This window comes from Hermetia illucens, chromosome 7 (genome assembly GCF_905115235.1).
Source record: "Hermetia illucens chromosome 7, iHerIll2.2.curated.20191125, whole genome shotgun sequence".
NCBI lineage: Eukaryota > Metazoa > Arthropoda > Insecta > Diptera > Stratiomyidae > Hermetia > Hermetia illucens.
Genome location: NC_051855.1, coordinates 8,281,462 through 8,305,568, shown reverse-complemented (window position 1 = coordinate 8,305,568; position 24,107 = coordinate 8,281,462). Strand labels below are relative to the sequence as shown.

The window sequence follows — 24,107 nt, the reverse complement described above, 5'->3', positions numbered from 1 at the left end:
CGTCGATCGTTGAGTGGGCTTGACGAAATCCAAATTGTCGCTCCGATAGTCCATCCTTGTATTCGATGATAGGGAGTAGTCTGTTGTAGATGACCCTTTCGAGCATCTTTCCTGCCGTGTCGATAAGGCAAATCGGTCGGTATGATGATGGGTGTCCTTGGTGTTTATTCGGCTTCGGGAGCAAAACTAGTTTTAGCCTCTTCCACCGGTCGGGGAAAACTCCTTCTATCATGCATGTTTCAAACACGCTGATAAACCAGTCGGGTCTGGTCTTAACAGCGAGTTTAAGGGCTCTATTGGGAACAGCATCCAGACCGGGTGCTTTGTTATCATCAATTCTCCGGCAAATTTTCGTATGTTCCTCCTCAGTTACCGCAGGTATGGTGTAGACGTCGAGTGCTCGCTTGTGTTGTTTGCGCTCCCCTTTATCCGGGGGGAAGAGCGCCGTCACGATATCGAGCAGAAGATGCGGGCAGGTCAATTGTGGTGTTCGCCCTCTCATCTTCTTCATAACTATCCTGTACGCTGTTCCCCAGGGGCTTTGGTCTGCCTATGTGCAAAGCTCCTTGAAGCATTCTCGCTTGCTGGTCCGTATAGCCTGCTTAAGCTTACCTCGAAAGTTCACATATGCTAGCCGTTTCTCGTCGAAGTCTGGTCTTGCTCTAGATCGTTGGCAGATCCTTCTAGCACGAAAACATGCATCCCGTAACACCGCGATCTCTTCATTCCACCAATAGTTTGAGCGCCTTTTTGCGAGAACTCGTCGCCTCGGCATAGCAGCGTCGCATGCTCTTGTTATGCGTCCCATCATTTGCTCTACCTTTTCCGTAGCCGCACCACCGGGACTTTGGCCTCCCAATAGCATCTCTATGAATGCATCCTCCTCAAGCCCTTTCACGGACCAGCCCCGGTTTCCAGCCTCACGGGAACACGTATCGACGCATGGCCCATATTCGATCTGGAGGAAAATCGCCTGGTGGTCGCTGTGAGTATAATGCTCACTGACAAACCATGTCATTCTCCTCGCCAATGTGGTACTCACATATGTCAGATCAACTATTGAGCCCGACCCTGTCCCACGAAAAGTGGAAACGTTTCCCGTGTTGGCAAGCACCAAATCTAGCTCCGCGAAAGCCTCGAGCAGGATACGGCCCCTGGCGTTCGTAGTGCGACTGCCCCAATCAACGGCCCACGCGTTGAAATCACCAGCTATGATCTTGGGGTTTCGACTTCTTGCATCCGAGACTAGCATACCTAGCATTCTTTCGAATTCTGTTATCGTCGCGCTTGGTGGAGCATAGCAACTATATATATGATACCAGCTATTTTTGCCCTGACGAATCCAACTTCTGGAAACTCCATCACTTCTTGAATGGCCTGATTTCTACACGCCCATATTGCCGCCTTACCAGTTTCATCTGCACTCCAGGCACCGCTCTTATTGTTGCGATAGGGCTCGCTGATTATGGCAGCTTCGATTCCCTTCTCATAGATGGTCTGCGAGAGAAGATCTTGCGCTGCCTCGCAGTGGTTGAGGTTGATTTGTATCAAGGCTCGCCTAAACACTGGGCATCTGCTGCTGCCTGCAACGTGCCGACAGTCGACGCCCTTTTTTTCCTTGCAGAACATGCATTCAGGCTCAGCGTTGCATTCCCTGAACATATGGCCTTCTCTCCCACATTTTCTGCAACATTTTGACCTGTCACAGTCACCGGTGCATTTCGCCGCTATGTGGCCGAATTCCAGGCATCTAAAGCAGCGCTTAAGGGATACCTGCTCCCTGAGTCGGCAAACGACCCAACCTATTTTTACTTTCCCAGCCGCCAGCAGTTTGAACGCTGCTTCAGTTGGTAAGCTTATTGTTGCCGTTTGCGTGCCTCCGTATGCCTTCCTCAGTCCCCTGATTGCGGAATCTTGCAAGCCAAGTGGTCCGAACTGCTTTTCTAAGGCGTCACGGATATCCTCCTTGGTCGTGATTTCGTCAATGTCCTTACATTCTATAACAAGCTCCTGCTTTCTGGGCCGTACTTGAGCTTCTTCTCCTAAGGACTTCTCCACCTTGTCGAGGAAATTTTCCACCGTTTTGCCCGGAGACTTCTTCAGCTCCAGCATCAAGTCTCCTTTCTGGGAGCGTCTGATTCGGCTGACGTTTTCTCCAAGGTCCATCAGCTCAGGATCGGATTTGACCTTCCTAAGGATATCGGCGTAAGTCATATCCCCTTTTTTGGGGATGATGATTAATTCGGGCCGTAATCTTCTTTTCTGCGTCGTATTTTTCCTTCCGCCAACCTTGGTCCATGCTTCCTTGGTCCCTTTTGAAGGCTTTGCCTCCCTTGGGTCAATTGGAGCCGGCGCCGCAGTTTCCACGATGTTGGTAACTTTGTTTCCCTTGCCTTTTGCCGGTGAGAGGCCTTTTTGCCTTTTCGCGTCCTGTGAGGATCCGAAAGAATCGTTCGCGCACTCTCTACTCCTCTTTTCAAGTTTACCGCCTTTTGGATTTTGAGGGGGTGTCACTTGTGTTGCCTGGGTGACGCTTGATTTCTTCGAGGCGTTTTTTTCTTCCTTGGCACCATTGTATAGTACCCGAATGGTACGGACCATGTTTTTGATGGCCTGGTGCACGTTGTGTTTGTCCTTAAGAAATTCAGACAACTCTACTATTTTACCTCCTAGTAGGGCAAACGATGATTCTTCCGGACTCTGACATAACTCCTCCGCTTGGTTTCCACATTGGGCGCTTACGTACTTATTAGCCTTCCGAGAGCTTCCCTGATTTCCTTCCTTCATCAAGGTTGATTTCGGAGGAGATCGCACTATCGTCGAGCTTCTCTTAAATGGATCAACCACTAAGTCCTGCGACATGTTTCGACCAGGTGTAGTTACCCCGCTATGGGCTAATAACTGACCAGTTTGTGCCCCATCTTTTTTTGGGTTTTGAACAGGCCTTCTCGAGAGTGATGTACTCCTTTTAAATGCCTCTTTCGCCAGGCTACTTGTAGTATTTGATGCAACGGTGGCCAAGTAATCCGCCACCGATGCACTGCAGTTGAAGGATATCGACGGCCGGGAGCCTGCTTCCCCACTCCCAAAAGCCGCCGGTACTGGGTTTCCGAAACCCTGCACCGTAACTTTATTCTCCTTCTGTTCCTCCATGTTTGGTTTTATTTCTGGTTATCCTTCCCATAGCCAATTTTTATCCACGGGTGGGCGTTTACTTCCCACCTACCCGGCCTGCGCAAATGCGTATATGTACATATTCCTACGCATCCGCCGAGCATTCCCTTATCCGCACGAAGGGACGCGCCTGATGGGAGATTTGGCAACTCCGCACATATCTGTCATATCTGGGATAGGCTTTGACGGTGGGTCACCACTACCTCGAAAAGGAAGTCCTTTTCCTCATCTATTGTATTTGATTGATGTTTAGAACTTAGCCCTGCCAGCGCAGACAAGCCCCAATGCCGCTTGCTTTTATTTTCAAAACCGTTAACAGTAGGTTTAACTTTTTGGATAACTAGGAACCTTTTCCTGAGCATATCATTTGCGAGATGGCAGCTATATGGTATAGGCACTTTTCTTCAGTTAGCTGAACCCTGTCCATCGTGTTTTTTGTAATGTGGTGATATCAGTCTCAAAAGACCGAATATCGGCTAGCTGTTGAGCAGCTCTCGCTTTGTACAAAAAAGGGCACAAACTGTGTTTCCTTTCTTTGCCAGTTTCGTGGTTACTTATGCAATGGAAAAGGAGGCCCCTCTCGTGATCAGGTAATTTTTCCGGGTGAGGCCGCCAACTTTATACTAACCCCCATTCCAGATGATTACTTGGTATAGTTTTCCAGTCGCTCTCTATGGTTCTGAGTGTTGGCCGACCATAAAAGACAATGAACGGCGTCTCGCGGTAACGGAGACGAAGATGCTACACTGGACTAGTGGCGTCACACGTTTAGATCACATCCGAAATGAGGATATCCGCGATCGTTATAGGGTTGCACCGATCGTGGAAAAGTTGCGAGAGAGGCGTCTTCGATGGTATGGTCACGTAATTCGTGCAAACGAGAATTCACTTGCAAAGATTGGTCTGAACATCGAAGTCGATGGTAAACGACCAAAAGGCAGACCTAAGCAACGGTGGCTTGATACGCTGGATGGGGATTTGAAAACCTCGAGATTGCACCCAGATCAGGCATTCGATAGAGCCAAATGGCGAAGCCGATCACGACGAGCCGATCCCGCTTGTGAACGGGACAAAGGCTGAAGAAAAAGAAGAAGAAGTTTTCCGGTAATTCTGTGCCAACAATCTCGAAGATTTTTCCTTTAAGTAAATATGGAGACATATATAAATGGAGGAAGAGCTGTTTATATCTGATTAATTCAAATTCATGAAGAAACTCTGGCGGCAGGTTAGAATTCCAAAATCATTCAAACTTCGCAGCGGATTTAAATCATTATTCGATTACATATTCATTAACCCATACGTTTTTTATTTAAAAATGGGTTTAAATTATTTTAACCCGTCATAACGGCAATAAATGATCTAAATTGGTCTTGCAAGTTACAAGCATCCAAACGTTCCTTGAGTTGACGTTAAAAAGCTTCTGGATTACATTTTCATACATGCTCACAGAAAACGTTGTCATTACTTTTTATTAATTATTATTTTACCTTTTTAAGTTAACTTATTTTTTCTTCCATTAATTTTTGCTTTATAAAGTATTATATTTCTTAGGGTTTTACTTATTTTTTTATTTTATTCACGTTTTATTTAAACTTGATTTTATTTATTTTCGTACAGTTTATTTTCCATTCCAATATTTTCTTTTATTTATTTTTTATTTTATCTTTCTAGTATACTCTTTTATTTTCTTTAATATTCCCTCTATAAAACTTTTATATTTATGTATCTTTGTTTTGCTTAGTTTTCATTTTTTACCTTCGTAAGTCAATTTAGGTCAAATGACCTCAATCATCTAAATGCTCACATAAACAGAAATCGATGCTTCACCTTTACCCTGGAAGCGGCATGACTGAAAGTAGTTGCCAGGTGTTTTCATCCATCCACAATACAACATGAGCGTGATTTATTAGGTTGTTGCACATGAAATGGCCGATTTGGCAATCAAGTGAAGTTAGTTGCGATTTGCTGTATTAAACCACCACCAGTTGGTGCTGTTGGTGTCGGACAATGAAGTATAGATACTCCTACATTTAATCAAGGAGTCATTTCAGTTTTGATCATCGTTGTGATAACAGTGAATAAAAAGGAAAAAAGGATGGAAAAGAGCCAAGAACGTATACTTTTCTGAATAAGTTCAAACTCGGTCATAAAGCAGCAGAGGCGACCAGGAACATTAACAGCGCATTTGGAGCTGATACGGTAAGCGAAAGATTCACACGGCGGTGGTTCAAAAAATTCCGGTCAGGCGACGTAAACCTTCAACGTGAGCCACGTGGATATCCAAGAGCTGCGTTTGCTAGTCGACTCCGACACACGTCAGTCTGTGAGAGACATTGCAGAGAAGCTGGGCGTACACCATTCGACAGTTTCCCGGCACTTGCAACAACTTGGAAAGGTGAAAAAGTTCGACAAATGGGTTCCGCATGCCCTTACGAAGCAAAACATGGTGCTTCGAATGGAAATTTGCAGTTCTTTACTTGCCCGCAACAGAAGCGATCCCTTTTGCACAGAATAGTGACATGTGATGAAAAGTGGATATTATACGATAATCGTCGCCGATCAGCACAATGGCTAGATGCTGATGAGCCACCGAAGCATATGCCGAAACCGAGCCTCCATCCTAAGAAGATGATGGTGACTGTTTGGTGGTCTATGGCTGGAGTTATCCACTATTCTTTTTTGACACCTGGAGAAACGATAAATGCACAGAAATACTCGAGGAAATGCACCAAAAATTGAGTATTCAGCGGCCCAGATTGGCTAACAAAGATGGTGTGATACTCCTTCACGACAATGAACGACCTAATGTACCCAGAACAACGGTTCAAAAGTTGAACGAATTGCAGTATGAGCCTCTGCCTCATCCACCGTAGGTAGGTAGGTAGGTATCAGTGGCCGCTCCGAGGAGCCCAATTAGCGCTTTGGTGCGCCGTTTTGATGCCACAAACTCCTAAGACCGTGACTGTTGTTATGGGAACAGGGAAGCGGAGTCCAGCTGGCTCGGATCTTCAGAGCCAGCCCGTAGCATTCACGAAGGAAAGCAGCTCTCCGACCCTGTAACTAGAAATCTCACTGAGGTCCCCAAAGAATGGTTTACCCAGTGTCCGCAGCCTGACTCGACCCAGAGCCGGGCAATCGCAGAGAAAGTGCATGAGGGTTTCCCTTCCTTCTCCGCAGCTTCGGCAATGCGAGTTGTAGGGTAAGCCGAGCCTAGCGGCATGGTCCCCTATGGGCCAGTGCCCTGTGCAGACCGCCGTAATCTTGAATGCATTTGCACGCGTCTGGCACAGGAGCTCTCGTGATCGGGCTATGTTATAAGCGGGCCAAATTCTCCTTGATTTGGCACAGCTTGTAAGCCTTCGCCATATCAGGCCCGCGGCTGCTAGGTAGTGCGAGTAGACTCTGCCCCCGACAGCCGCCAGCGGAACATCGACTGTGTTCCCCGAGGGACTGCCAAGAGCAGAGCCTCGCCTGGCCAATCCGTTAGCCCGCTCATTCCCCTCTATGTTCCTATGCCCGGGAACCCAGTGGAGAGTGATCTTGAGCGTGCCGCCCAGATGGTTGAGTGTGTCTCTGCACTGCCCCACCAACCAGGAAGATATCGTCGTTGAATACAAGGCCTTGATGGCCGCTTGGCTGTCGGTCAGAATGGCTATGTTACGCTTGGGGCTGGAATCACGCTCCAGTCATCGACAGACTTCCAATATCGCCAGTACTTCCGCCTGGAATACACTGGTGAAACCTGGGAGACCATACGACTTGGATACAGCGTGTATATTCGAGAAAACCCCCATGCCGACTCCATAGGCCATCTTTGATCCGTCCGTAAGGAATACCGTGTCATAGTCTTGCAACACGCCGCCGGTCTTCCACTTTGCCCTGGTTGGAAGGTCCACAGCAAAGTTTCTCGTGAAGTTCAGCTTGCGTGTGACATAGTCCGTGGGGGATGCCCAGATTTCTCGAGGTAATTCATCTAGAATGTTGCTGTGGTCGTAGGACTTCGCTGCCCAGCATCCGGACTCACGTAGTCTGACGGCACTGCACGCTGCAACATATTTGATGTGGAGGTCAAGGGGAGGAGATGCAGGAGTACATTGAGAGCATCTGCCGGGCAAGACTGCAGAGCCCCCGTAGCACCTGCACACGCGGTTCTTTGAATCCTATTAAGCTTCGTTCTATTGTATTTCTTCTTCAAAGCCTGCCACCATACAATAGAGCCGTACGTCAGGATCGGACGCACTACAGCGGTGTACATCCAGAAAACCATCCTCGGCCGGAGACCCCATTTCTTGGCAAAAGTTCTCTTACAGGCATAGAAAGCTATACAGGCCTCCTTAACCCTCAGTTCTATGTTCAACCTCCAATTTAGCTTAGGATCCAGGATTACACCCAGATACTTCACATTAGAGGAAAGAACCAATCTTTGTTCATTCAGCCGTGGTAGATGGAATTCAGGTATCCTTGTCTTGGTGGTGAATAGCATCAGTTGCGTTTTGGTTGGGTTTATGCTGAGTCCGCATCTTGCGGCCCACAGGCACACCTTTCGCAACGCTCCTTCCATGAGTCGCTCATAATGGACAGAAACATCCCTGATACTAATATCACTAAGTCGTCGGCATACGCCACCACCTTCACCCCGCTGCTGTCTAATGAACGTAAAATTTTGTCCATTACTATTAACCAGAGCACTGGTGAGATAGCACCACCCTGGAGCGTGCCTCTGTTCACACCTCTGGTCAAGTGGTTGCCTCCCAGATCGGACTGGGTTATCCTGGTACTCAGCATGGATATAATCCAATGCGTGAGATACCCCTCCAATCCAATACCGGTCAAGGCTTCCTTGATGGCGTTGGTACTAACGTTGTTAAAAGCTCCCTCTATATCCAAGAAGGCAGCTAGGGTATACTGGTCGTACTGCAGCGTCCGCTCAACCGTACCAATTACCTCGTGGAGGGCGGTTTCTGTGGATTTTCCATTTAGGTAGGCATGCTGGGACTTAGAGAAAGGCGTTCTCTCCATAATCGTCCTTAAGTGAATGTCCAGGACGCGCTTTAGGGTCTTCAGCCCGAAAGAGGTCAGGCTGACTGGTCGAAAGGCCTTCGCGGACTCATGACCGCGCCTGCCCGCTTTCGGTAGGAAAACCACTTGTGCGCACCTCCAGGACTGTGATACGCATCCTAAAGAGATGCAGCTCCGGTAAATCTCAACAAGCCAGCGCACAACCCTTTCCTGCTGCTTCTGTAGCATGACTGGCATTATGCCATCTGGGCCTGGAGATTTGTATGCGGAGAAGCTGCTTATAGCCCAGCCGATCCTATCCACGGTAATTACCGATTTGATAGTCTCGGACAACTGGGGTTGCCGCAAACCCTCCAAGCGAGATTCTGACTCACAGTCCTCCTCGCTGGAGGGAAAGTGCGTTTGCACCAGCAGCTCCAAGGTTTCACTAGAAGATTCCGTCCAGGAGCCTTCCGACTTTTTAAGGAAGGATGGACTCTTATGTTCCTTGGACAGAATCTTATTGAGCCTTGCGGATTCACTACTGCTTTCAATGTTCTGACAATAGTCCAGCCAAGGTCCTGATGGCCGACTTGTACTTCTTTAGGCAGTCCTTGTATGGCTGCCAGTATTTTTGCCTGTAGCAGATGTTGAAGATTTCTCTGGTCAGCTTCCTAAGACTAGAGAGATCTTCGTTCCACCACGGTGGCAGGGTCTTTTTGCTGTACTTAGCAGGGCACGAGACTTTGAAGGCGGTATCAAAAGCCTTCTCCAGAGCCCCGACCTTTGACTCCAGTTCGTCTGTCGTGCCAATCCTACCAATTTGCGCACCGGAGAGTTTGTTCTTAATTACCTGACCAAACTTTCTCCAGTCGATCCTCCTGGGGTCTCTAAAGGGCTTGGAGACTTCTGCGGCGAGATCTAGACTGAAGAGTATCCAACTGTGGTGAGAGAAGGATCTCTGGTCAGACACTCTCCAGTCCTCCACCCTAAGAATCCCGTTGTCGGTTATTAGGGTGATATCAAGGACCTCCTCCCAACCGTCACAGTTCTCCGAGCAGGGGAAATGAAAGGTTGGTGTGCTGCCCCTGTTACACACCGATAGATTTGAAGTAGTAATAAAATCAAAAAATGACTCACCTCTTTCGTTGATTTTAGAGCTGCCCCAAAGCGTATGCCTTGCATTTGCGTCGCAGCCTATCAGCAGGTTGGCTTTCTTTGGTGTTATGGTGTTCGTCAGATGTTGTAGTTCTTCTGGCGGAGCTGGTCGGTCGTGAGCCATGTACGCCGAGGAAATATACATGTTCTCTGCCCCCACCTGCTCCAGCTTGACCACAACTAGGTCACTGGAACTCAGGTCCGGGCACAGGAAAGCGTGCAGACTCTTCCTCGCAAGAATACATGCTCTAGGTTTAACCTGATCAGCGTCTCCTGTGCTGTGGAATAAATTAAAATATTTGCTTTGGAGCCCTTTGATGGTTCGGTCGCTTCCGACCCAGGGCTCCTGTATTAATGCGATGTCGATGTCTTCCTCTAAGAGGAAGACGAGCAGATTAGCCGAGGCACACTTCGAGTGCTGCAGATTTATCTGCGTTACCCTCAGCATGATCTGCTTGCGTGGGGGGTTTGTCAGCCCCCGTCGGACCGTCGATCGTCATCTCCTCCAACAGCTCGTTGGCGGCGTCGATTGGGTCAAGGTCGTCGTCCGGTTTTGCAGAGCGGAACACTTTTACTTTGCATTCCTGACTCCGAACCACACTTTGTAATCAGCCTTTTTCAGTGCCTCCAGGCACTCCTCGTTTATGCGGAGTAGTACGGGCTGGCTGTTTATCTGGGGTTCCTCCTCCTTTATAACAACCCAGTCGTCCATGGGAATCCCGGGGTTGTGAAGGCGCAGGAAATGGACCAGCTTGTCCTTCTCCATGCGGATCTTCGGCAACCAAATGCGAGCGACCGGTCTCCTGGGAATCTCTTGAGCTTAACGCCCTCCCAAGCGTCGCTGATCTTAGCGACACACGAGCCGAGAAAGTCCTTAGAGAACTGGTCCATGCAAGCTATTACGTGGAACCCACGGACCACCTGAGATGAATCAAAGTGGGGAGTGAGTCCCGGATGTTTGCCTCCGGTTTCCACGAGATGTTCATAGACCATGCCCGACAGCCTAGCCTCAACACTGGTCCACACCTCCAGCGTTAGTTTGCCGCTAGCAGAATTGCCATCCGCCAGCGCCACCCATAAGTGACTCCTGGCCACATCGCTGAAGGGCTTGGCAGTACGTGGCCCGCCGGCTGACGGTTGCTGTACAATTTACTCCGTATGTTGCTTGGCGTCTGCGCTCTTGCCCACTCTGCTCCGCTTCTTATCTTGTTCGACCTCGTCTTGAGATCGGTTGCGTTTTAGAGCGATGGGCTTCGCCTTCTGCTCGTCAGCCCGGTGTTTGCTGTTGTATTGATCAACAATCGCCTGGTATTTAGCGAGGTCTTTTTCATCCCGCTCGTCGACAGTACCGGCCTCCTTATTCTTGGCAATCTTGCCGAGAATATGCCTGGCCTTCTGGTACTGACTCTTGAGCAGGACACCCGTGGACCTTCGCTTCTTAGCCGGTTTCCGGCGACCGACATTCTTGTCGGTTTTCGCTTTCGAGGGATCCCCCGACGTTGAGGGCTTCGGGTCAGGAGTACTATGTCTGGTACTCGCTACACCCAGCCTGACGGCAGTGGGTTCCAGGCTGGAAGCCAGTAGTCCGTCTGACGCCTCGCTCCGGGAGGTCCCTGCGGTTGGTTTCAGCATAACGGTGCTACGGCTGGCACCGAGTGTACTGCTCTCGACGGCCACTGTCTCCTGGCTGGAGGCCAGCAGCTCGTCCTCCGATGATGCGCCTGGCATCATCGCCTCCTTTTCTATCGTCGTTTTGGTTTTTTTATTATTTGAGTCCATGTCTTGGTCCCACGAGTAGTCCGGGAAGAATGTCCACCCTGGCTGGCCCGGTCACCAGGGTAAAGGTCTTATTTGAAACTGAAGGTGCCCAAGGTATTCAGAGTTTGCATACTAAAGACCAAGCTCCCCATTGGCCACGCAGCCCTCGGCGTATGCTGTTCCACCTTGGCTTGGGGTCCTATTAGCACCTTCTCCGGTGCAGGGAGGACGATCCCCGGGCTGTTGCTTCAGTCCATCCCCCCGCCAGATCTACTTGCCCCCAACACATGACCAGCAGACAAGCAGATCCTCGTCAGTTGGATGAGCCTACTCCACCGTATTCACCGGACCTTTCGCCAACCGACTACCACTTTTTTAAGCATTTAGATAATTTTTCGGCGGAAAAACAATTTAGGAACGAAGAGGCTCTCAAAATTGCCTTCGACGAATTTATCAACACTCCACAGTTGGACTTCTACGAAACTGGCATACAGGCTCTTGACTCTCGCTGGGAGAAGTGTTTTGAATCGACTGGCACCTGTTTTGATTAATCAAATAAATTTTTGTAAGCTTTACAGTCGTTTGAAATTTTAGTACCAAAACGGCCATTTCATTTGCAACAACCTAATACTTTGAGAGCGAGAACTTTGATTCAGGACGAATTCCGTTACTTGATGTCACTTCTGGATAAATCATAAGTTGTAATTTTTGAAGCAGAGCAGATGTCTGTGTACCAAGAAAATTTTCCCGGCCGTTACCACCCTCCCACACGCTTAACCCATCTTGCCTTGCTTGTAGATATTTTCTTGGGTGAGATTGAATTTATATGGTCACTTGTGGTCAATCTCTTTTTGATTTCTGAAAGGAGGTCGAGCCATTACTATTTTAGAAAGTTTGGCACCAATTTTTAGTTTTTATTATCTATTATCTTTTATTTATATATAAGGCCTACAAATATGTTCTGTCGGTTTTCACAATAGATGGCGTAGCTTGTTTTTTATTCCATTGAATCCACATTTCCAAACATTCATCGGAAAGCTACTGTCAGTAGGCACAAACGTCAGTATAAATTATTTAATTGAAGTGTAAACAACAATACTTTTTTCATCAACGAAAATGGCCAATTTTGTACCAAATAATGTGTTTTTGCGGGGAGTTCTACTTCATTATTTCGATATGAAGAAAAAAACAACCGAAAGTCATCGCATTTTGGTGGAAGTTTATGGTGACCATGCTCCATCTGAGCGAACGTGTCAGAAGTGGTTTGGACGGTTTAAAGTGGCAATTTTGACTTGCAAGACGAAGAGCGCGCCGGACGGCCAACAATTTTTGAAGATGAAGAATTAGAGGCATTGCTCGACGAAGATCCATCGCAAACGCAAGAAGAACTTGGAAAAACACTTGGAGTCACTCAGCAAGCCATTTCCCACCGTTTAAAAGTAATGGGAATGATCCGAAAGATCGGAAATTGGGTTCCGTATGAACTGAAGCCAAGGGACGTCGAACGTAGTTTTTTCACGTGCGAACAACTGCTCCAGCGACAAGAAAGGAAGGGTTTTCTACATCCAATAGTTACTGGCGATGAAAAGTGAATCCATTACGATAATCCCAAGCGTCGGGCAGCTTGGGGATACCGGCCATGCCTCAACATCGACGGCCAAAGCGAACATTCATGGTGAGAAGATCATGCTGTGTACCATATGGTGGGGATCCGCTGGGTGTGGTATACTATGAGCTGCTAAGACCGAACGAAACGATCACGGGCAAACTCTACCGACGTCAAATGATGCGTTTAAGCCGCGAACTCAAGAAAAAACGGCCGTAATACCAGCAAAGGCATGATAAAGTTATTTTGCAACATGACAATGCTCGTCCACATGTTGCATAGCCCATTAAAACATATCTAGAAACGTTGAAATGGGAAGTCCTACCCCACCCGCCGTACTCTCCAGACATTGCTCCTTCTGATTACTATTTGTTCCGGTCGATGCAGCATCGCCTGGCTGACCAGCACTTCTCCAATTACGACGAACTCAAAAAATGGCTCGATGAGTGGATAGCGGCCAAGCCGGCCAATTTTTGGCGCGATGGTATCTATGAATTGCCTGAAAGATGGAAGAAAGTTGTGGCTAGCGATGGGCAATACTTTGAACAATGAATGTATAACCAATTGTTCACAATAAAGCTTCAAATTTAAAAAAAAAAAAAAAAACCGACAGAACTTATTTGTAGGCCTTATATTTAATTTTTTTTTTAAATCTATTTAGCACCTGCGGAAATTCAGGCGAATAGTTTTATTAATTTCTTGTTCTATTTATTTTTAATTTACATTTTTATCCTAAACTTGAAAATCCTAAAAGACGCTGGTTTCTTTATAATGCTAGTACCCGCGATTTCTACCCAATGAAACCAGCCCTAACCTCTGCTCCCTTCCCGTGGAAAAACACAAAGTAACAGAGCATAATACATAAATGACTGTAGATCCAATCTCGCCATTGTTTTGAAATAGCATTTTCGTAGTTGCTTCAAATGTGTAGAGTCCGGGAATGCAACAGATCTATTTATCAAACTTTCATGCACGCTTCTTGGAATTATCCTGAGCTTCAAACGGTAGGAAAATGTATTTTGGCGAGTACTAGATCTGTTACCCATAATGTGCCGCGATATTATGCTGTGGTTCTTCTCCGGTTGGTCCTTACGATCCTATTGCAATGACCTTAAGTCTTACTCCCTAGCATATAACGACTGAAATTCTATTGCAGCGGCTTAAATTGATATTGATCTGCCACCCGTACGATAATCATCATCATCATCATCAACGGCGCAACAACCGGTATCCGGTCTAGGCCCACCTTAATAAGGAACTCCAGACATCCCGGTTTTGCGCCGAGGTCCACCAATTCGATATCCCTAAAAGCTGTCTGGCGTCCTGACCCACGCCATCGCTCCATCTTAGGCAGGGTCTGCCTCGTCTTCTTTTTCTACCATAGATATTGCCCTTATAGACTTTCCGGGTAGGATCATCCTCATCCATACGGATTAAGTGACCCGCCCACCGTAACCTATTGAGCCGGATTTTATCCACAACCGGACGGTCATGGTATCGCTCATAGATTTCGTCATTGTGTAGGCTACGGAATCGTCCATCCTCATGTAGGGGGCCAAAAATTCTTCGGAGGATTCTTCTCTCGAACGCGGCCAAGAGTTCGCAATTTTTCTTGCTAAGAACCCAAGCTTCCGAGGAATACATGAGGACTGGCAAGATCATAGTCTTGTACAGTAAGAGCTATACGATAATCACGTACGCTTATTCTGTTTCCTCAATCCATTTCATTCGCTGGCCAAATGAACATGCTGAACTGGTCGCTGTAGGTTCCGGTAAAGTGACCTAGAGCAGTCATACCCCTAGTTGCCGTCATACCTATACATCAAATAAAATACAAACGGCCGATCTGGTCCGAGTTAGTTGAGCTTCAGGTTCTCGACTTCCTTACCCGAATTCGAAACCCACTTCGCCATAGCTCGTTGTATCCATCTTGTCGGCATCATGATAGCTTCCGCAGTGAATAATCTACAAGACTACTAAGTTCTCACACTTTCATCGCCTACCCTCTAAAACGATGCGGTGGCCGACAGCTATATAAACTGCATCTATCTAGCCTTCACCCTCCTATCATAAAGGGCCTGGGACCGGTTACGAAGTTTTGTACATTGTTCAATTTAGATTGCTCTATTTACTTTTAGTTTTGTATATTTTTGGTTTTATTACTTCTTGGTTAGGTTAATTATATCTTTTTCTGTTTCGCCTATCTATTTTTGTTTTAAGTATAATTATCTATTTTTCGTTCAATTTTATTTCAAATTATAATTTATTTATTCATTCATTTATTTTAATTTTTTCTGTTTTCTACTTATTTATTTGTTTTTTTTTTTTCATTAATAAATCCTGCCAGTCCTTTTGCTTTCTTTTATTTTCTTGGTTGAGGCTTCATTCCTCTTAGGTATTTTGTTTTTATTTTATTTAATTTAAATTAAATCTATCTATGGAACAAAAACTTGAACTGACTTCATTTTCAAGCGATGAAAATGATGTTTCACGAAACAATGAAGCAAAATGAAAATAGTAGACTTTAATCGAACATCAACAGTTTCAGAAATCGTACATATTCCACTGTGTATGACAAATATCCCCATAATAAAAAAATTAAGGTAGAATTTATGATTCTTTTATCCATTTGCAATACAATTAAACGAACAGATGCTCTTTCAGGTGTGCTAATTAATATTTCTCACATATACAAATAAAACAAAGGAGAAAATACTGACTCTTCAATAATAACAACAACCAATTCAACCCTTGTTGTGTATTTTCCGTTAAGATTCTAATTTTAATTTTATTACATAAGTTTATGATTACGTACTTTTTTCTCCACTGGTTTCTTTCATAAACTATATATTGTCCTATCAAACACATTTTTGTTCCAGCAAATCGAATCGTGGTATTTTACTACATCCTTACTACAATGGTAAGAAGACTTCTCAAGTTTAAACGCAAAAAAAAAAAAAAAAAACAAGTAACAAGAAGTTAGCAAGTAACAATAACCAAAAGGAACAAAAGAAACAAACCGATTTATGTAAAAAGGCATTAATTCCAGTTTCGATAGTTTCAATTGTTTTGATTTGATTTAATTCGAATTTCCTTGGTAAAGTTTCCAATGAGACTCACTGTGAAATGAAAATTATATCACTAACAAAAAGTTGTGTGTATTGGAAACTACTAACTTATCGTGGTTTCGTTTCTTCTTTAATATTTGATAATAATTTATTTTTGATTTTATTAACACATTTGAGTGTTAAATGCATTCGAGCATTTTATTTATGATATTACACATGAATAAAAACTTCATATTTATTAATATCATAAAAAAAATGTTTTGATTTTAAGATTTTCGTGGAGTGTGCGCTAACTTTTTCTTATGTTACTTATTCAAACCATAATTTGTATATTTTTTAAAGTCTGGTACATTTTTTAAACAATTAATTCGTTTTAGATATTAAAATAAGCATTTTATTTATTTTATAAATTTATCTATGAACTACCTCACATGTATAATTGTTGCAGACGTACAAATAAGTTCTTCCTTTAATTTACTTTTTCCTTCTACCCAATTTCCCTGTTCTTTGGAAGAAGATAAGCGTCTCTTCACTCAGCCGCCAAGCACCAAACTGCTGCGGTAACAACCTTTCACCGGAGTGAAACTTAAGCCGCAAATTATGCAAACTACCCTCCCCCCATCCCCTAACAGCCGACCTTTGTTTTAGCGCACTTTTCCATGTAGGCGTACTTTGTGCTTAGCGGGGTGAACCATGTACCTATCTAAGCCAATAGTCCAAAGATATAAGAATCTCTTTACGTTTTCTGGGCTACCCAATTGACACAGCTCTTTTTTTCTAAGTGGCCCTACTCAACGCCTTCTGAGGTGCTCATCTGATTGGTTGACAGTTCATTATCGAACCGGGCCGAGGACTTCTATCGCCAAATATGCATTTCTACTCGTTGCACATTCTCGGTGCGATCAGACGGTATCATCAACTCACCCTTCTCTGGTTACTCTGCTCCCGCCCAAACATGAACCGCGTATAGCTAAATAGATTTCATCACCCCTTCGATAAGACGTCTGGGACTACGTTAAATTTTAGCTTATCCGATATTGAGCATCATCCTAGCTTTGGGACCTAATGATTGCTTTTGAGACGACTTCTTGAGTTGCCTCACCTCTGCCCTGAGAGTAGCGTGACCGAAGTGATTACAAATGTATTTAAGTTTCCGGGCATCACAACCGCCAAAGCATGTTGCTTTCCAATTGGTCCGGTCCGCCATTAAGTGGACGGCGGACTTAGGAATCCCTCAATTCTTAAACAAAATCTCATATAAGAACCTTTTCAAAACATAACTCTGGGTTAACTAATCTAACTAGCTAGGGACACCCAGTTTAGCCTAATGAACCTTATCTAACCTCAGTTCATCATCATCATCATCGACGGCGCAACAACCAGTATTCGGTCTAGGCCTGCCTTAATAAGGAACTCCAGACATCCCGGTTTTGCGCCGAGGTCCACCAATTCGATATCCCTAAAAGCTGTCTGGCGTCCTGACCCACGCCATCGCTCCATCTTAGGCAGGGTCTGCCTCGTCTTCTTTTTCTACCATAGATATTGCCCTTATAGACTTTCCGGGTGGGATCATCCTCATCCATACGGATTAAGTGACCCGCCCACCGTAACCTATTGAGCCGGATTTTATCCACAACCGGACGGTCATGGTATCGCTCATAGATTTCGTCATTGTGTAGGCTACGGAATCGTCCATCCTCATATAGGGGGCCAAAAATTCTTCGGAGGATTTTTCCCTCGAACGCGGCCAAGAGTTCGCAATTTTTCTTGCTAAGAACCCAAGTTTCCGAGGAATACATGAGGACTGGCAAGATCATAGTCTTGTACAGTAAGAGCTTTGACCCTATGGTGAGACGTTTCCAGCGGAACTTTCTTTGTAAGCTGAAATAGGCTCTGTTGGCTGACAACAACCGTGCGCGGATTTCATCATCGTAGTTGTTATCGGTTGTCATTTTCGACCCTAGATAGGAGAAATTGTCAACGGTCTCAAAGTTGTATTCTCCTATTCTTATTCTTCTTGTTTGATCAGCGCGGTTTGATGTTGTTGGTTGATTCGTCTTCGGTGCTGACGTTGCCACCATATATTTTGTCTTGCCTTCATTGATACGCAGCCCAAGGTCTCGCGCCGCCTGCTCGATCTGGATGAAGGCAGTTTGTACTTCTCGGGCCGTTCTTCCCATGATGTCGATATCGTCAGCATAGGCCAGCAGTTGGGCGGACTTGAAGAGGATCGTACCTCTTGCATTTACCTCGGCATCACGGATCACTTTCTCCCGGGCCATGTTAAAGAGGACGCATGATAACGCATCCCCTTGTCGTAGACCGTTGTTGATCTCGAATGATCTTCAGAGTGATCCTGCTGCTTTTATCTGGCCTCGCACATTGGTCAGGGTCAGCCTAGTCAGTCTTATTAATTTCGTCGGGATACCGAATTCTCTCATGACCGTGGACAGTTTTACCCTAGCTATGCTATCATAGGCGGCTTTAAAGTCGATGAACAGATGGTGCAACTGTTGTCCATATTCCAACAGTTGCTGATTTGCTTGGAGTGAAGCCTCTTTGGTATGGGCCAATGATGTTCTGGACAAATGGGGCTATCCGGCCTAGCAAGATAGTGGAGAATATCTTATAGATGGTACTCAGCAACGTCATACCTCTAGAATTGTTGCACTGTGCGATGTCTCCCTTTTTAATGTATGAGACAGATAATGCCTCGTTGCCAATCGTCAGGCATTGATTCGGTGTCCCATACTTTGAGCACAAGTTGATGAACCACTTGGTGTAACTGGTCGCCTCCATATTTAACCAATTCGGCTGTAATTCCATCGGCTCCTGGCGACTTATGATTTTTTAGCCGATGAATTGCACGGACTGTTTCTCCTAAACTTGGTGGTGGCAGTATTTGTCCGTCGTCTTCAGTTGGCGGGACCTCCAACTCACCGATGTTCTGGTTGTTCAGTAGCTCATCAAAGTACTCAACCCATCGCTCTAATATGCCCATTCTGTCGGAAATCAGATTTCCCTCTTTGTCTCGGCAGAATGAGCATCGAGGTGTATAAGGCTTCATCCTGCTGACTTGTTGGTAAAACTTCCGCGCCTGGTGCGGTTGCTCCCTGTACTTTTCCAGTTCACAGACTTGTTGATTCTCCCAGGCTTCCTTTTTCCGTCTGTGAAGTCGCTTCTCCGCTCGACGGAGTTCGTGATAAGTCTCATCGCGTGCCCGCGTTCTTTGAGAATGCAACATTACTCGGTATGCGGCATTCTTCCGTTCCGTTGCTAGCTTACATTCATCGTCAAACCAGCCGTTCCGACTCTTTTTGCGGCTGGGGCCAAGTATCTTTGAGGCCATATTTATAACAAGGTTCTTTAGGTGATTGTGAATATCATTTGATGATGCTTCATCTCCAGGGTCTCTATTGACTGCGGTGAATGCGGAATCCATTTCCCTCTTATAGGTGTCGCTGTGTTGTGGATGGCTTCAGTATTCACTCTCACCTGATTGTCAGAAGGGATTGTAGATGGTGTCGTAATTCGAGCTCGGAGCACCATGCCAACGAGATAGTTATCCGAGTCTATATTGGCCCACCTATATGTTCTGACATTCATCAAGGCTGAGAGGTGGCGGCGTTCGATCAACACGTGGTCAATTTGGTTGAAAGTGGTCCCATCTGGAGAGGCTTGCGTATGTTTGTGGACCGCTTGCCGCGCAAACCAAGTACTTTCAACAACCATTTCGTGTGACACTGCTAATTTGATCATCCGCAGTCCGTTATCATTTGTAATTTGGTGTAAGCTATGGGAGCCAACGTATCGCATGAATACGGGCTCCTTCCCTACTTGGCTGTTAAAATCCCCAAGTAAGATCTTGATATCATATCTGGTACAGGCTTCGAGGGTTCGTTCTACTGCCTCGTAGAAGGTATCCTTCTCCGACTCTGCACTACCCTCTGTAGGGGCGTGAACGTTAATGAGGCTTATATTTCTAAATTTGCCTCGCAAACGCAGAGTGCATAGCCGTTCGCTTATGTTTTCAAAGCCGATAACAGCAGGTTTCATTTTTTGGCTGACTAGGAAACCTACTCCGAGCACATGGTTTACTGGATGACCGCTATAATATATGGTGTAGTGGCTCTTCTCCAGGAAACCGGTCCCTGTCCATCGCATCTCTTGCAACGCTGTTATATCAGCCCTATATTGGGACAGGGTATCGGCTAGCTGCTGGTCAGCTTCATCTCTGTACAGGGAGCGCACGTTCCATGAGAAAACGAGCAAATCGTTATTCCGTGTTCGTTGCCGGGTCCGTCGTTTTAAAATCCGTCCTGTCTGAGGCTCCTGTTGTGGCTTCGTAACAAGTTGTTTTCCGTGTAGGGTTGTCAGCCCTACCCAACCTCCAACCTGGAGGACCAGTTGGTACAATTTGTCCCGTTTTTAGGCGCGGGAGACTCGCCTTCATCCTTTTCCGTCTGCAGCTTTTCGTTTAGAAAGAGCTCCCAGCGGTCACCACGTGGAGGTGGAGATAGGGTTTGGTAGTAGAGCTAGTGGTGTTGGTTCAGCAGGCATTTCCCAGGTTTTATGCTCCATCGTGGGTACCAATCCACGTTTCGCCCTGGGACCTATACTACCCTTTGACCACCTCAGTTGGTTGAATTAAATGCATTACCAAAGTCACTCACATTGCACCAGAGACGTCTTTCCGAAATTTAACTCTCGATTAATCAACATAAGTAGTGAGTCGACTCAGGACCAGATCTATGAACATTGCAATCGCATCAACCATGGAAGGAACTTGCCGAAACTGCGCACTCAGGTCAGATGAAAAGACCGGTCAGACGAAGACGCAGATCGACTACTCCAATTATGAAGGGGCAATTGGATCATTTGCATAGATTGCATTGCAGTGGTCATCGCACGGCATCTTTTCTCTTGACAGCCAGATATATATCTGCGTTCTCAGACACACCGAGGAGACCAGATCAGACACTATTTGGTTGTAGTTGAACGTTTGGAGGTTCAGCAGAATATTGGAAACCTTTTGGACAATGTTGTCGCCGAAAATGCAGGCAACTAGATCGTACCCATTTTATCCTTTAAGACTTCTGCCTATGTGCTTATGATAACCTGGGGTGCTCTTTCAAAACCCAGTCGTAATTATGAAGGTGCCCCTTTCCTCTCCTCTCACTTCTATTTCCGAGCCCAAAAGACCATACCAGCTGACACGCTAAAGGATCGTTAGTAAGAATAAAAGGCGGACGAAGAGGTGAGTCATGAGCTTCTTGAATTGATCGCGATGCTGATGACCTAAAAAAACATTGTGTTCAGCACCATAGACAATATTAGAAGTTCAAGGGAAGCCCTACTACTATTGACCAAGGTATGGCAGGTCAAGATTGTCTTTTTCGCGTAAATTTACTGCACCTTAAGACATCATGTAATGTTAATGTTAGTTTATGGTCAATGATGTCGTAAATATATATAAACCATGGGAAGCAAGCTCCATATAAATGTACGCTTTTCGAGAAGATTCTTCTTCTTGTTCTAGTCACTAAATCTCCAGTATCAGAAGCAAATTGGTCATTGAATTCTGACCGCTATCATAATGGGTTGGTAGTGAGTATTAAAAAAGCACCAAAAAGGCAGAAAAACGATGTAGGTTGGATCCATAAGGAGTCTCAAGAAATTCTGGAAGAAATCCTGGGCGGATATTTCTGTACATAGTCCGATCCTTTTAAGGTTTGGAATAAAACAAAACTGTATAAAAATCGATTCACTGTTTGTCTGTCTATTACACGACGCACTGTTATCCAAAACGGGTCAAGCGAAATTTGGTGGACATACGGAAACTATGAAATGACATAAGTTTACGTGGAGTTTAAAGGAGGGCTCCTACATGCAAAGGGGGGATGTAAACTTGTTTTTTACCATATGTAGTCATTTGGCATCATATTGTAAAATGGGCGAGTAAGCAGCCAAAATGTGCACACCTGAACTGAGACTCATTTTCGGAAACTCCCCACCCCTAAAATCTGCTTATATGAAATCTAAGCCTCAAACTATGTCCTATTCTCTGCTCCTACTTTTTCTTTTTCTTCAGCCTTTTCCCCGTTCACAAGCGGGGTCGGCTCGATTCTCTGCTCAGACTTATAAATAGGATATTACCAACTATTTGAAATTGACTGAAAAACCCCCCTTAAGTTAATCCTTGGAGTACTAAATTGCAGCCGCATGGAAGATAGTATCGCGCATAATGCTACCAAGTTTCGTCTTCCGGCTATTAGTAACAAAGTTATAGTAGTTCAAACTTATCAATTTCGCGGCAACTTCGGCTACGCAAATCCGATGCCGCGAATAATTGACATTTGATTAAAATATTAAAGTACCATTTATGAAGAATCTTCTTCTTCCTAGCCCTTTTTAAGGTTTTGTGTAAAACAAAACTTCACTAAAATCAGTTCAATATCCGTCTGTCCATCTGTCTATTCCGTCACACGAAATTTACTCAGAAGCGGTTCGAGTTATCGTCACGAAATTTGGTAAGAATATGTGATCTGTGAACCGCCACACGTGCAATGAATTGCATCATTTTCTATTTGCTTCACGGAGGGGGGGGGGGGGGGTCCTCATAGGTGCGAAAGGGAGGAACAACATGTTTTCACAGAATATGGTCGTGTGCAGTATCAAATAAAAGGGCTCAATTAGTACCTTTCGAAGCGTAGGGGAAGGAGGACCCAAAATATGTGCCCAAAAAAGTGAAACAAATCTCGTTCTCATAACTTATCCAATCGATGTGTTTGTAAAAAGTGAGTAACAGTGATGCACTTATTCACAATCTAGGTCTCAAAATCCATCCCGTTCCGACCAAATAAAGTGAATAGTCGCATATTACTGTATTTTGTAAATTTATCATACTTTAAAACCCTCCTTAAGTTTATTGTAGATACACACAATTGCAGTAATATACCTGATTATATTTTATGGCACCTTTCACAGTAATCGTATTGAAATCAACAGAATTATAGTACATCAAATTAATACTTTTCATGAGAGGATTACCAATCACTATACGGTCATTATCAATTGGAGGTCACACATACTAGAACCCTACATCGCAAATCATTCCATTACATTAGCAACTGCGAATTAGCCTGGTATGTATATACACGGTTGTCCATCAGCCCTTGGTGGGGTATTATGCGTCAACCACACCTACGCGCCATCGCTCGCGGTTTAACCCCCCAACGACTTCCTAAAACGCTTACACTCGTCCTCTACTGCTCTGTGCCAAGGGCCCTTGGGGCAACCCACTCGTCGGCCATCTTTGGAGAGTGGATCCCACTGCATGACATAGCCCACAATGCAATTGTCGCCCCTCCTTAATGTGGGACGTATTCACTATCACTTCCGTCTTCCTATCACACCGCATACGAGTGCCAAGTCTGTGCATCGATCAAGTTGTTCCTTTGAAATAGTGTCAGGCCATCATACTCCGATGATACGATGCAGCATGTAACAGTTGAGTTCACTGTTCATATGCTAGTTCCATATAGCACACAAAGAAATAACACTAGCACAGAACAGTCTCAACTTAATCTTGGTGTTGAGATAAATGCATTTACAGATTTTAGAGCGCGGGCAGCGAAATCGGATCTAGTGCTGATAATGCGCCTGGCAGCATCTGGTGAGTGCGATAACTTTGATTTTGCTGGTATTTATCTTCAGTCCAACTCAACTTGCCTCTGTTTCCAAATCCACAGCCATTTAGCCAAGGTGCATGACCCGAACAGATATCATCAGCATCGAGGTGTTTGAGGAAAGATGCCATCTTGTATTGGATTCCTCCACGTCCTCCGTAAAATTCAACTACTATTAGCAAAGTTATAGCGTCAAATTTGTCTTCTTCCTTTAAATTTATTGCATTCTAAAAACATCAGGAAATACGTGTTCTTTCTACCTGTAAACTATTGTCAAATTTCTTTAAAACGCTTTCAACTGAAAACCATTTCCTAAATGTATTTATTACCAATTAGGAGCCAATCGTGTTTCTGAACTGAACAACGCCACCTAAGATTATCAAATATTCAAACCCCTGAGGATTCGTTTGGTGGATAGTGAATGGGGGGCGGGTGGATTTCGTGGGATCAAAATGGTGAAACGTTGGGCGGGCGAAATGAAAATTCCAAGATGAAGATGCTTCTCCTTTTTTGATTTTTTGATTTTTTAGTAAGGTTTTGTGTGACACAAAACAAAATGCGAAGTGTGAAGGAAATTCAACTATTATTAACAACGTTATAGGGCGAGAAGGCTTTCTATTTTATATGAATCAATCACACACACTCCACACGTGTATG

General features: G+C 45.1%; 1 protein-coding gene across 9 annotated transcripts in view; it reads left to right on the top strand.

Annotated features, from left to right (window-relative positions):
- LOC119660711 (muscle calcium channel subunit alpha-1) overlaps positions 1-24,107 on the top strand; it is a 458,885-nt gene that overhangs the window by 380,961 nt on the left and 53,817 nt on the right. The window contains exon 28 of one of the 9 annotated variants that reach the window (XM_038069353.1): positions 15,574-15,614. The exons of the other annotated variants lie outside the window; for them this stretch is intronic. Coding sequence (XP_037925281.1) covers positions 15,574-15,614 — 41 coding nt within the window. The remainder of the gene's footprint in view (positions 1-15,573; positions 15,615-24,107) is intronic. 9 annotated transcript variants of the gene reach the window in all.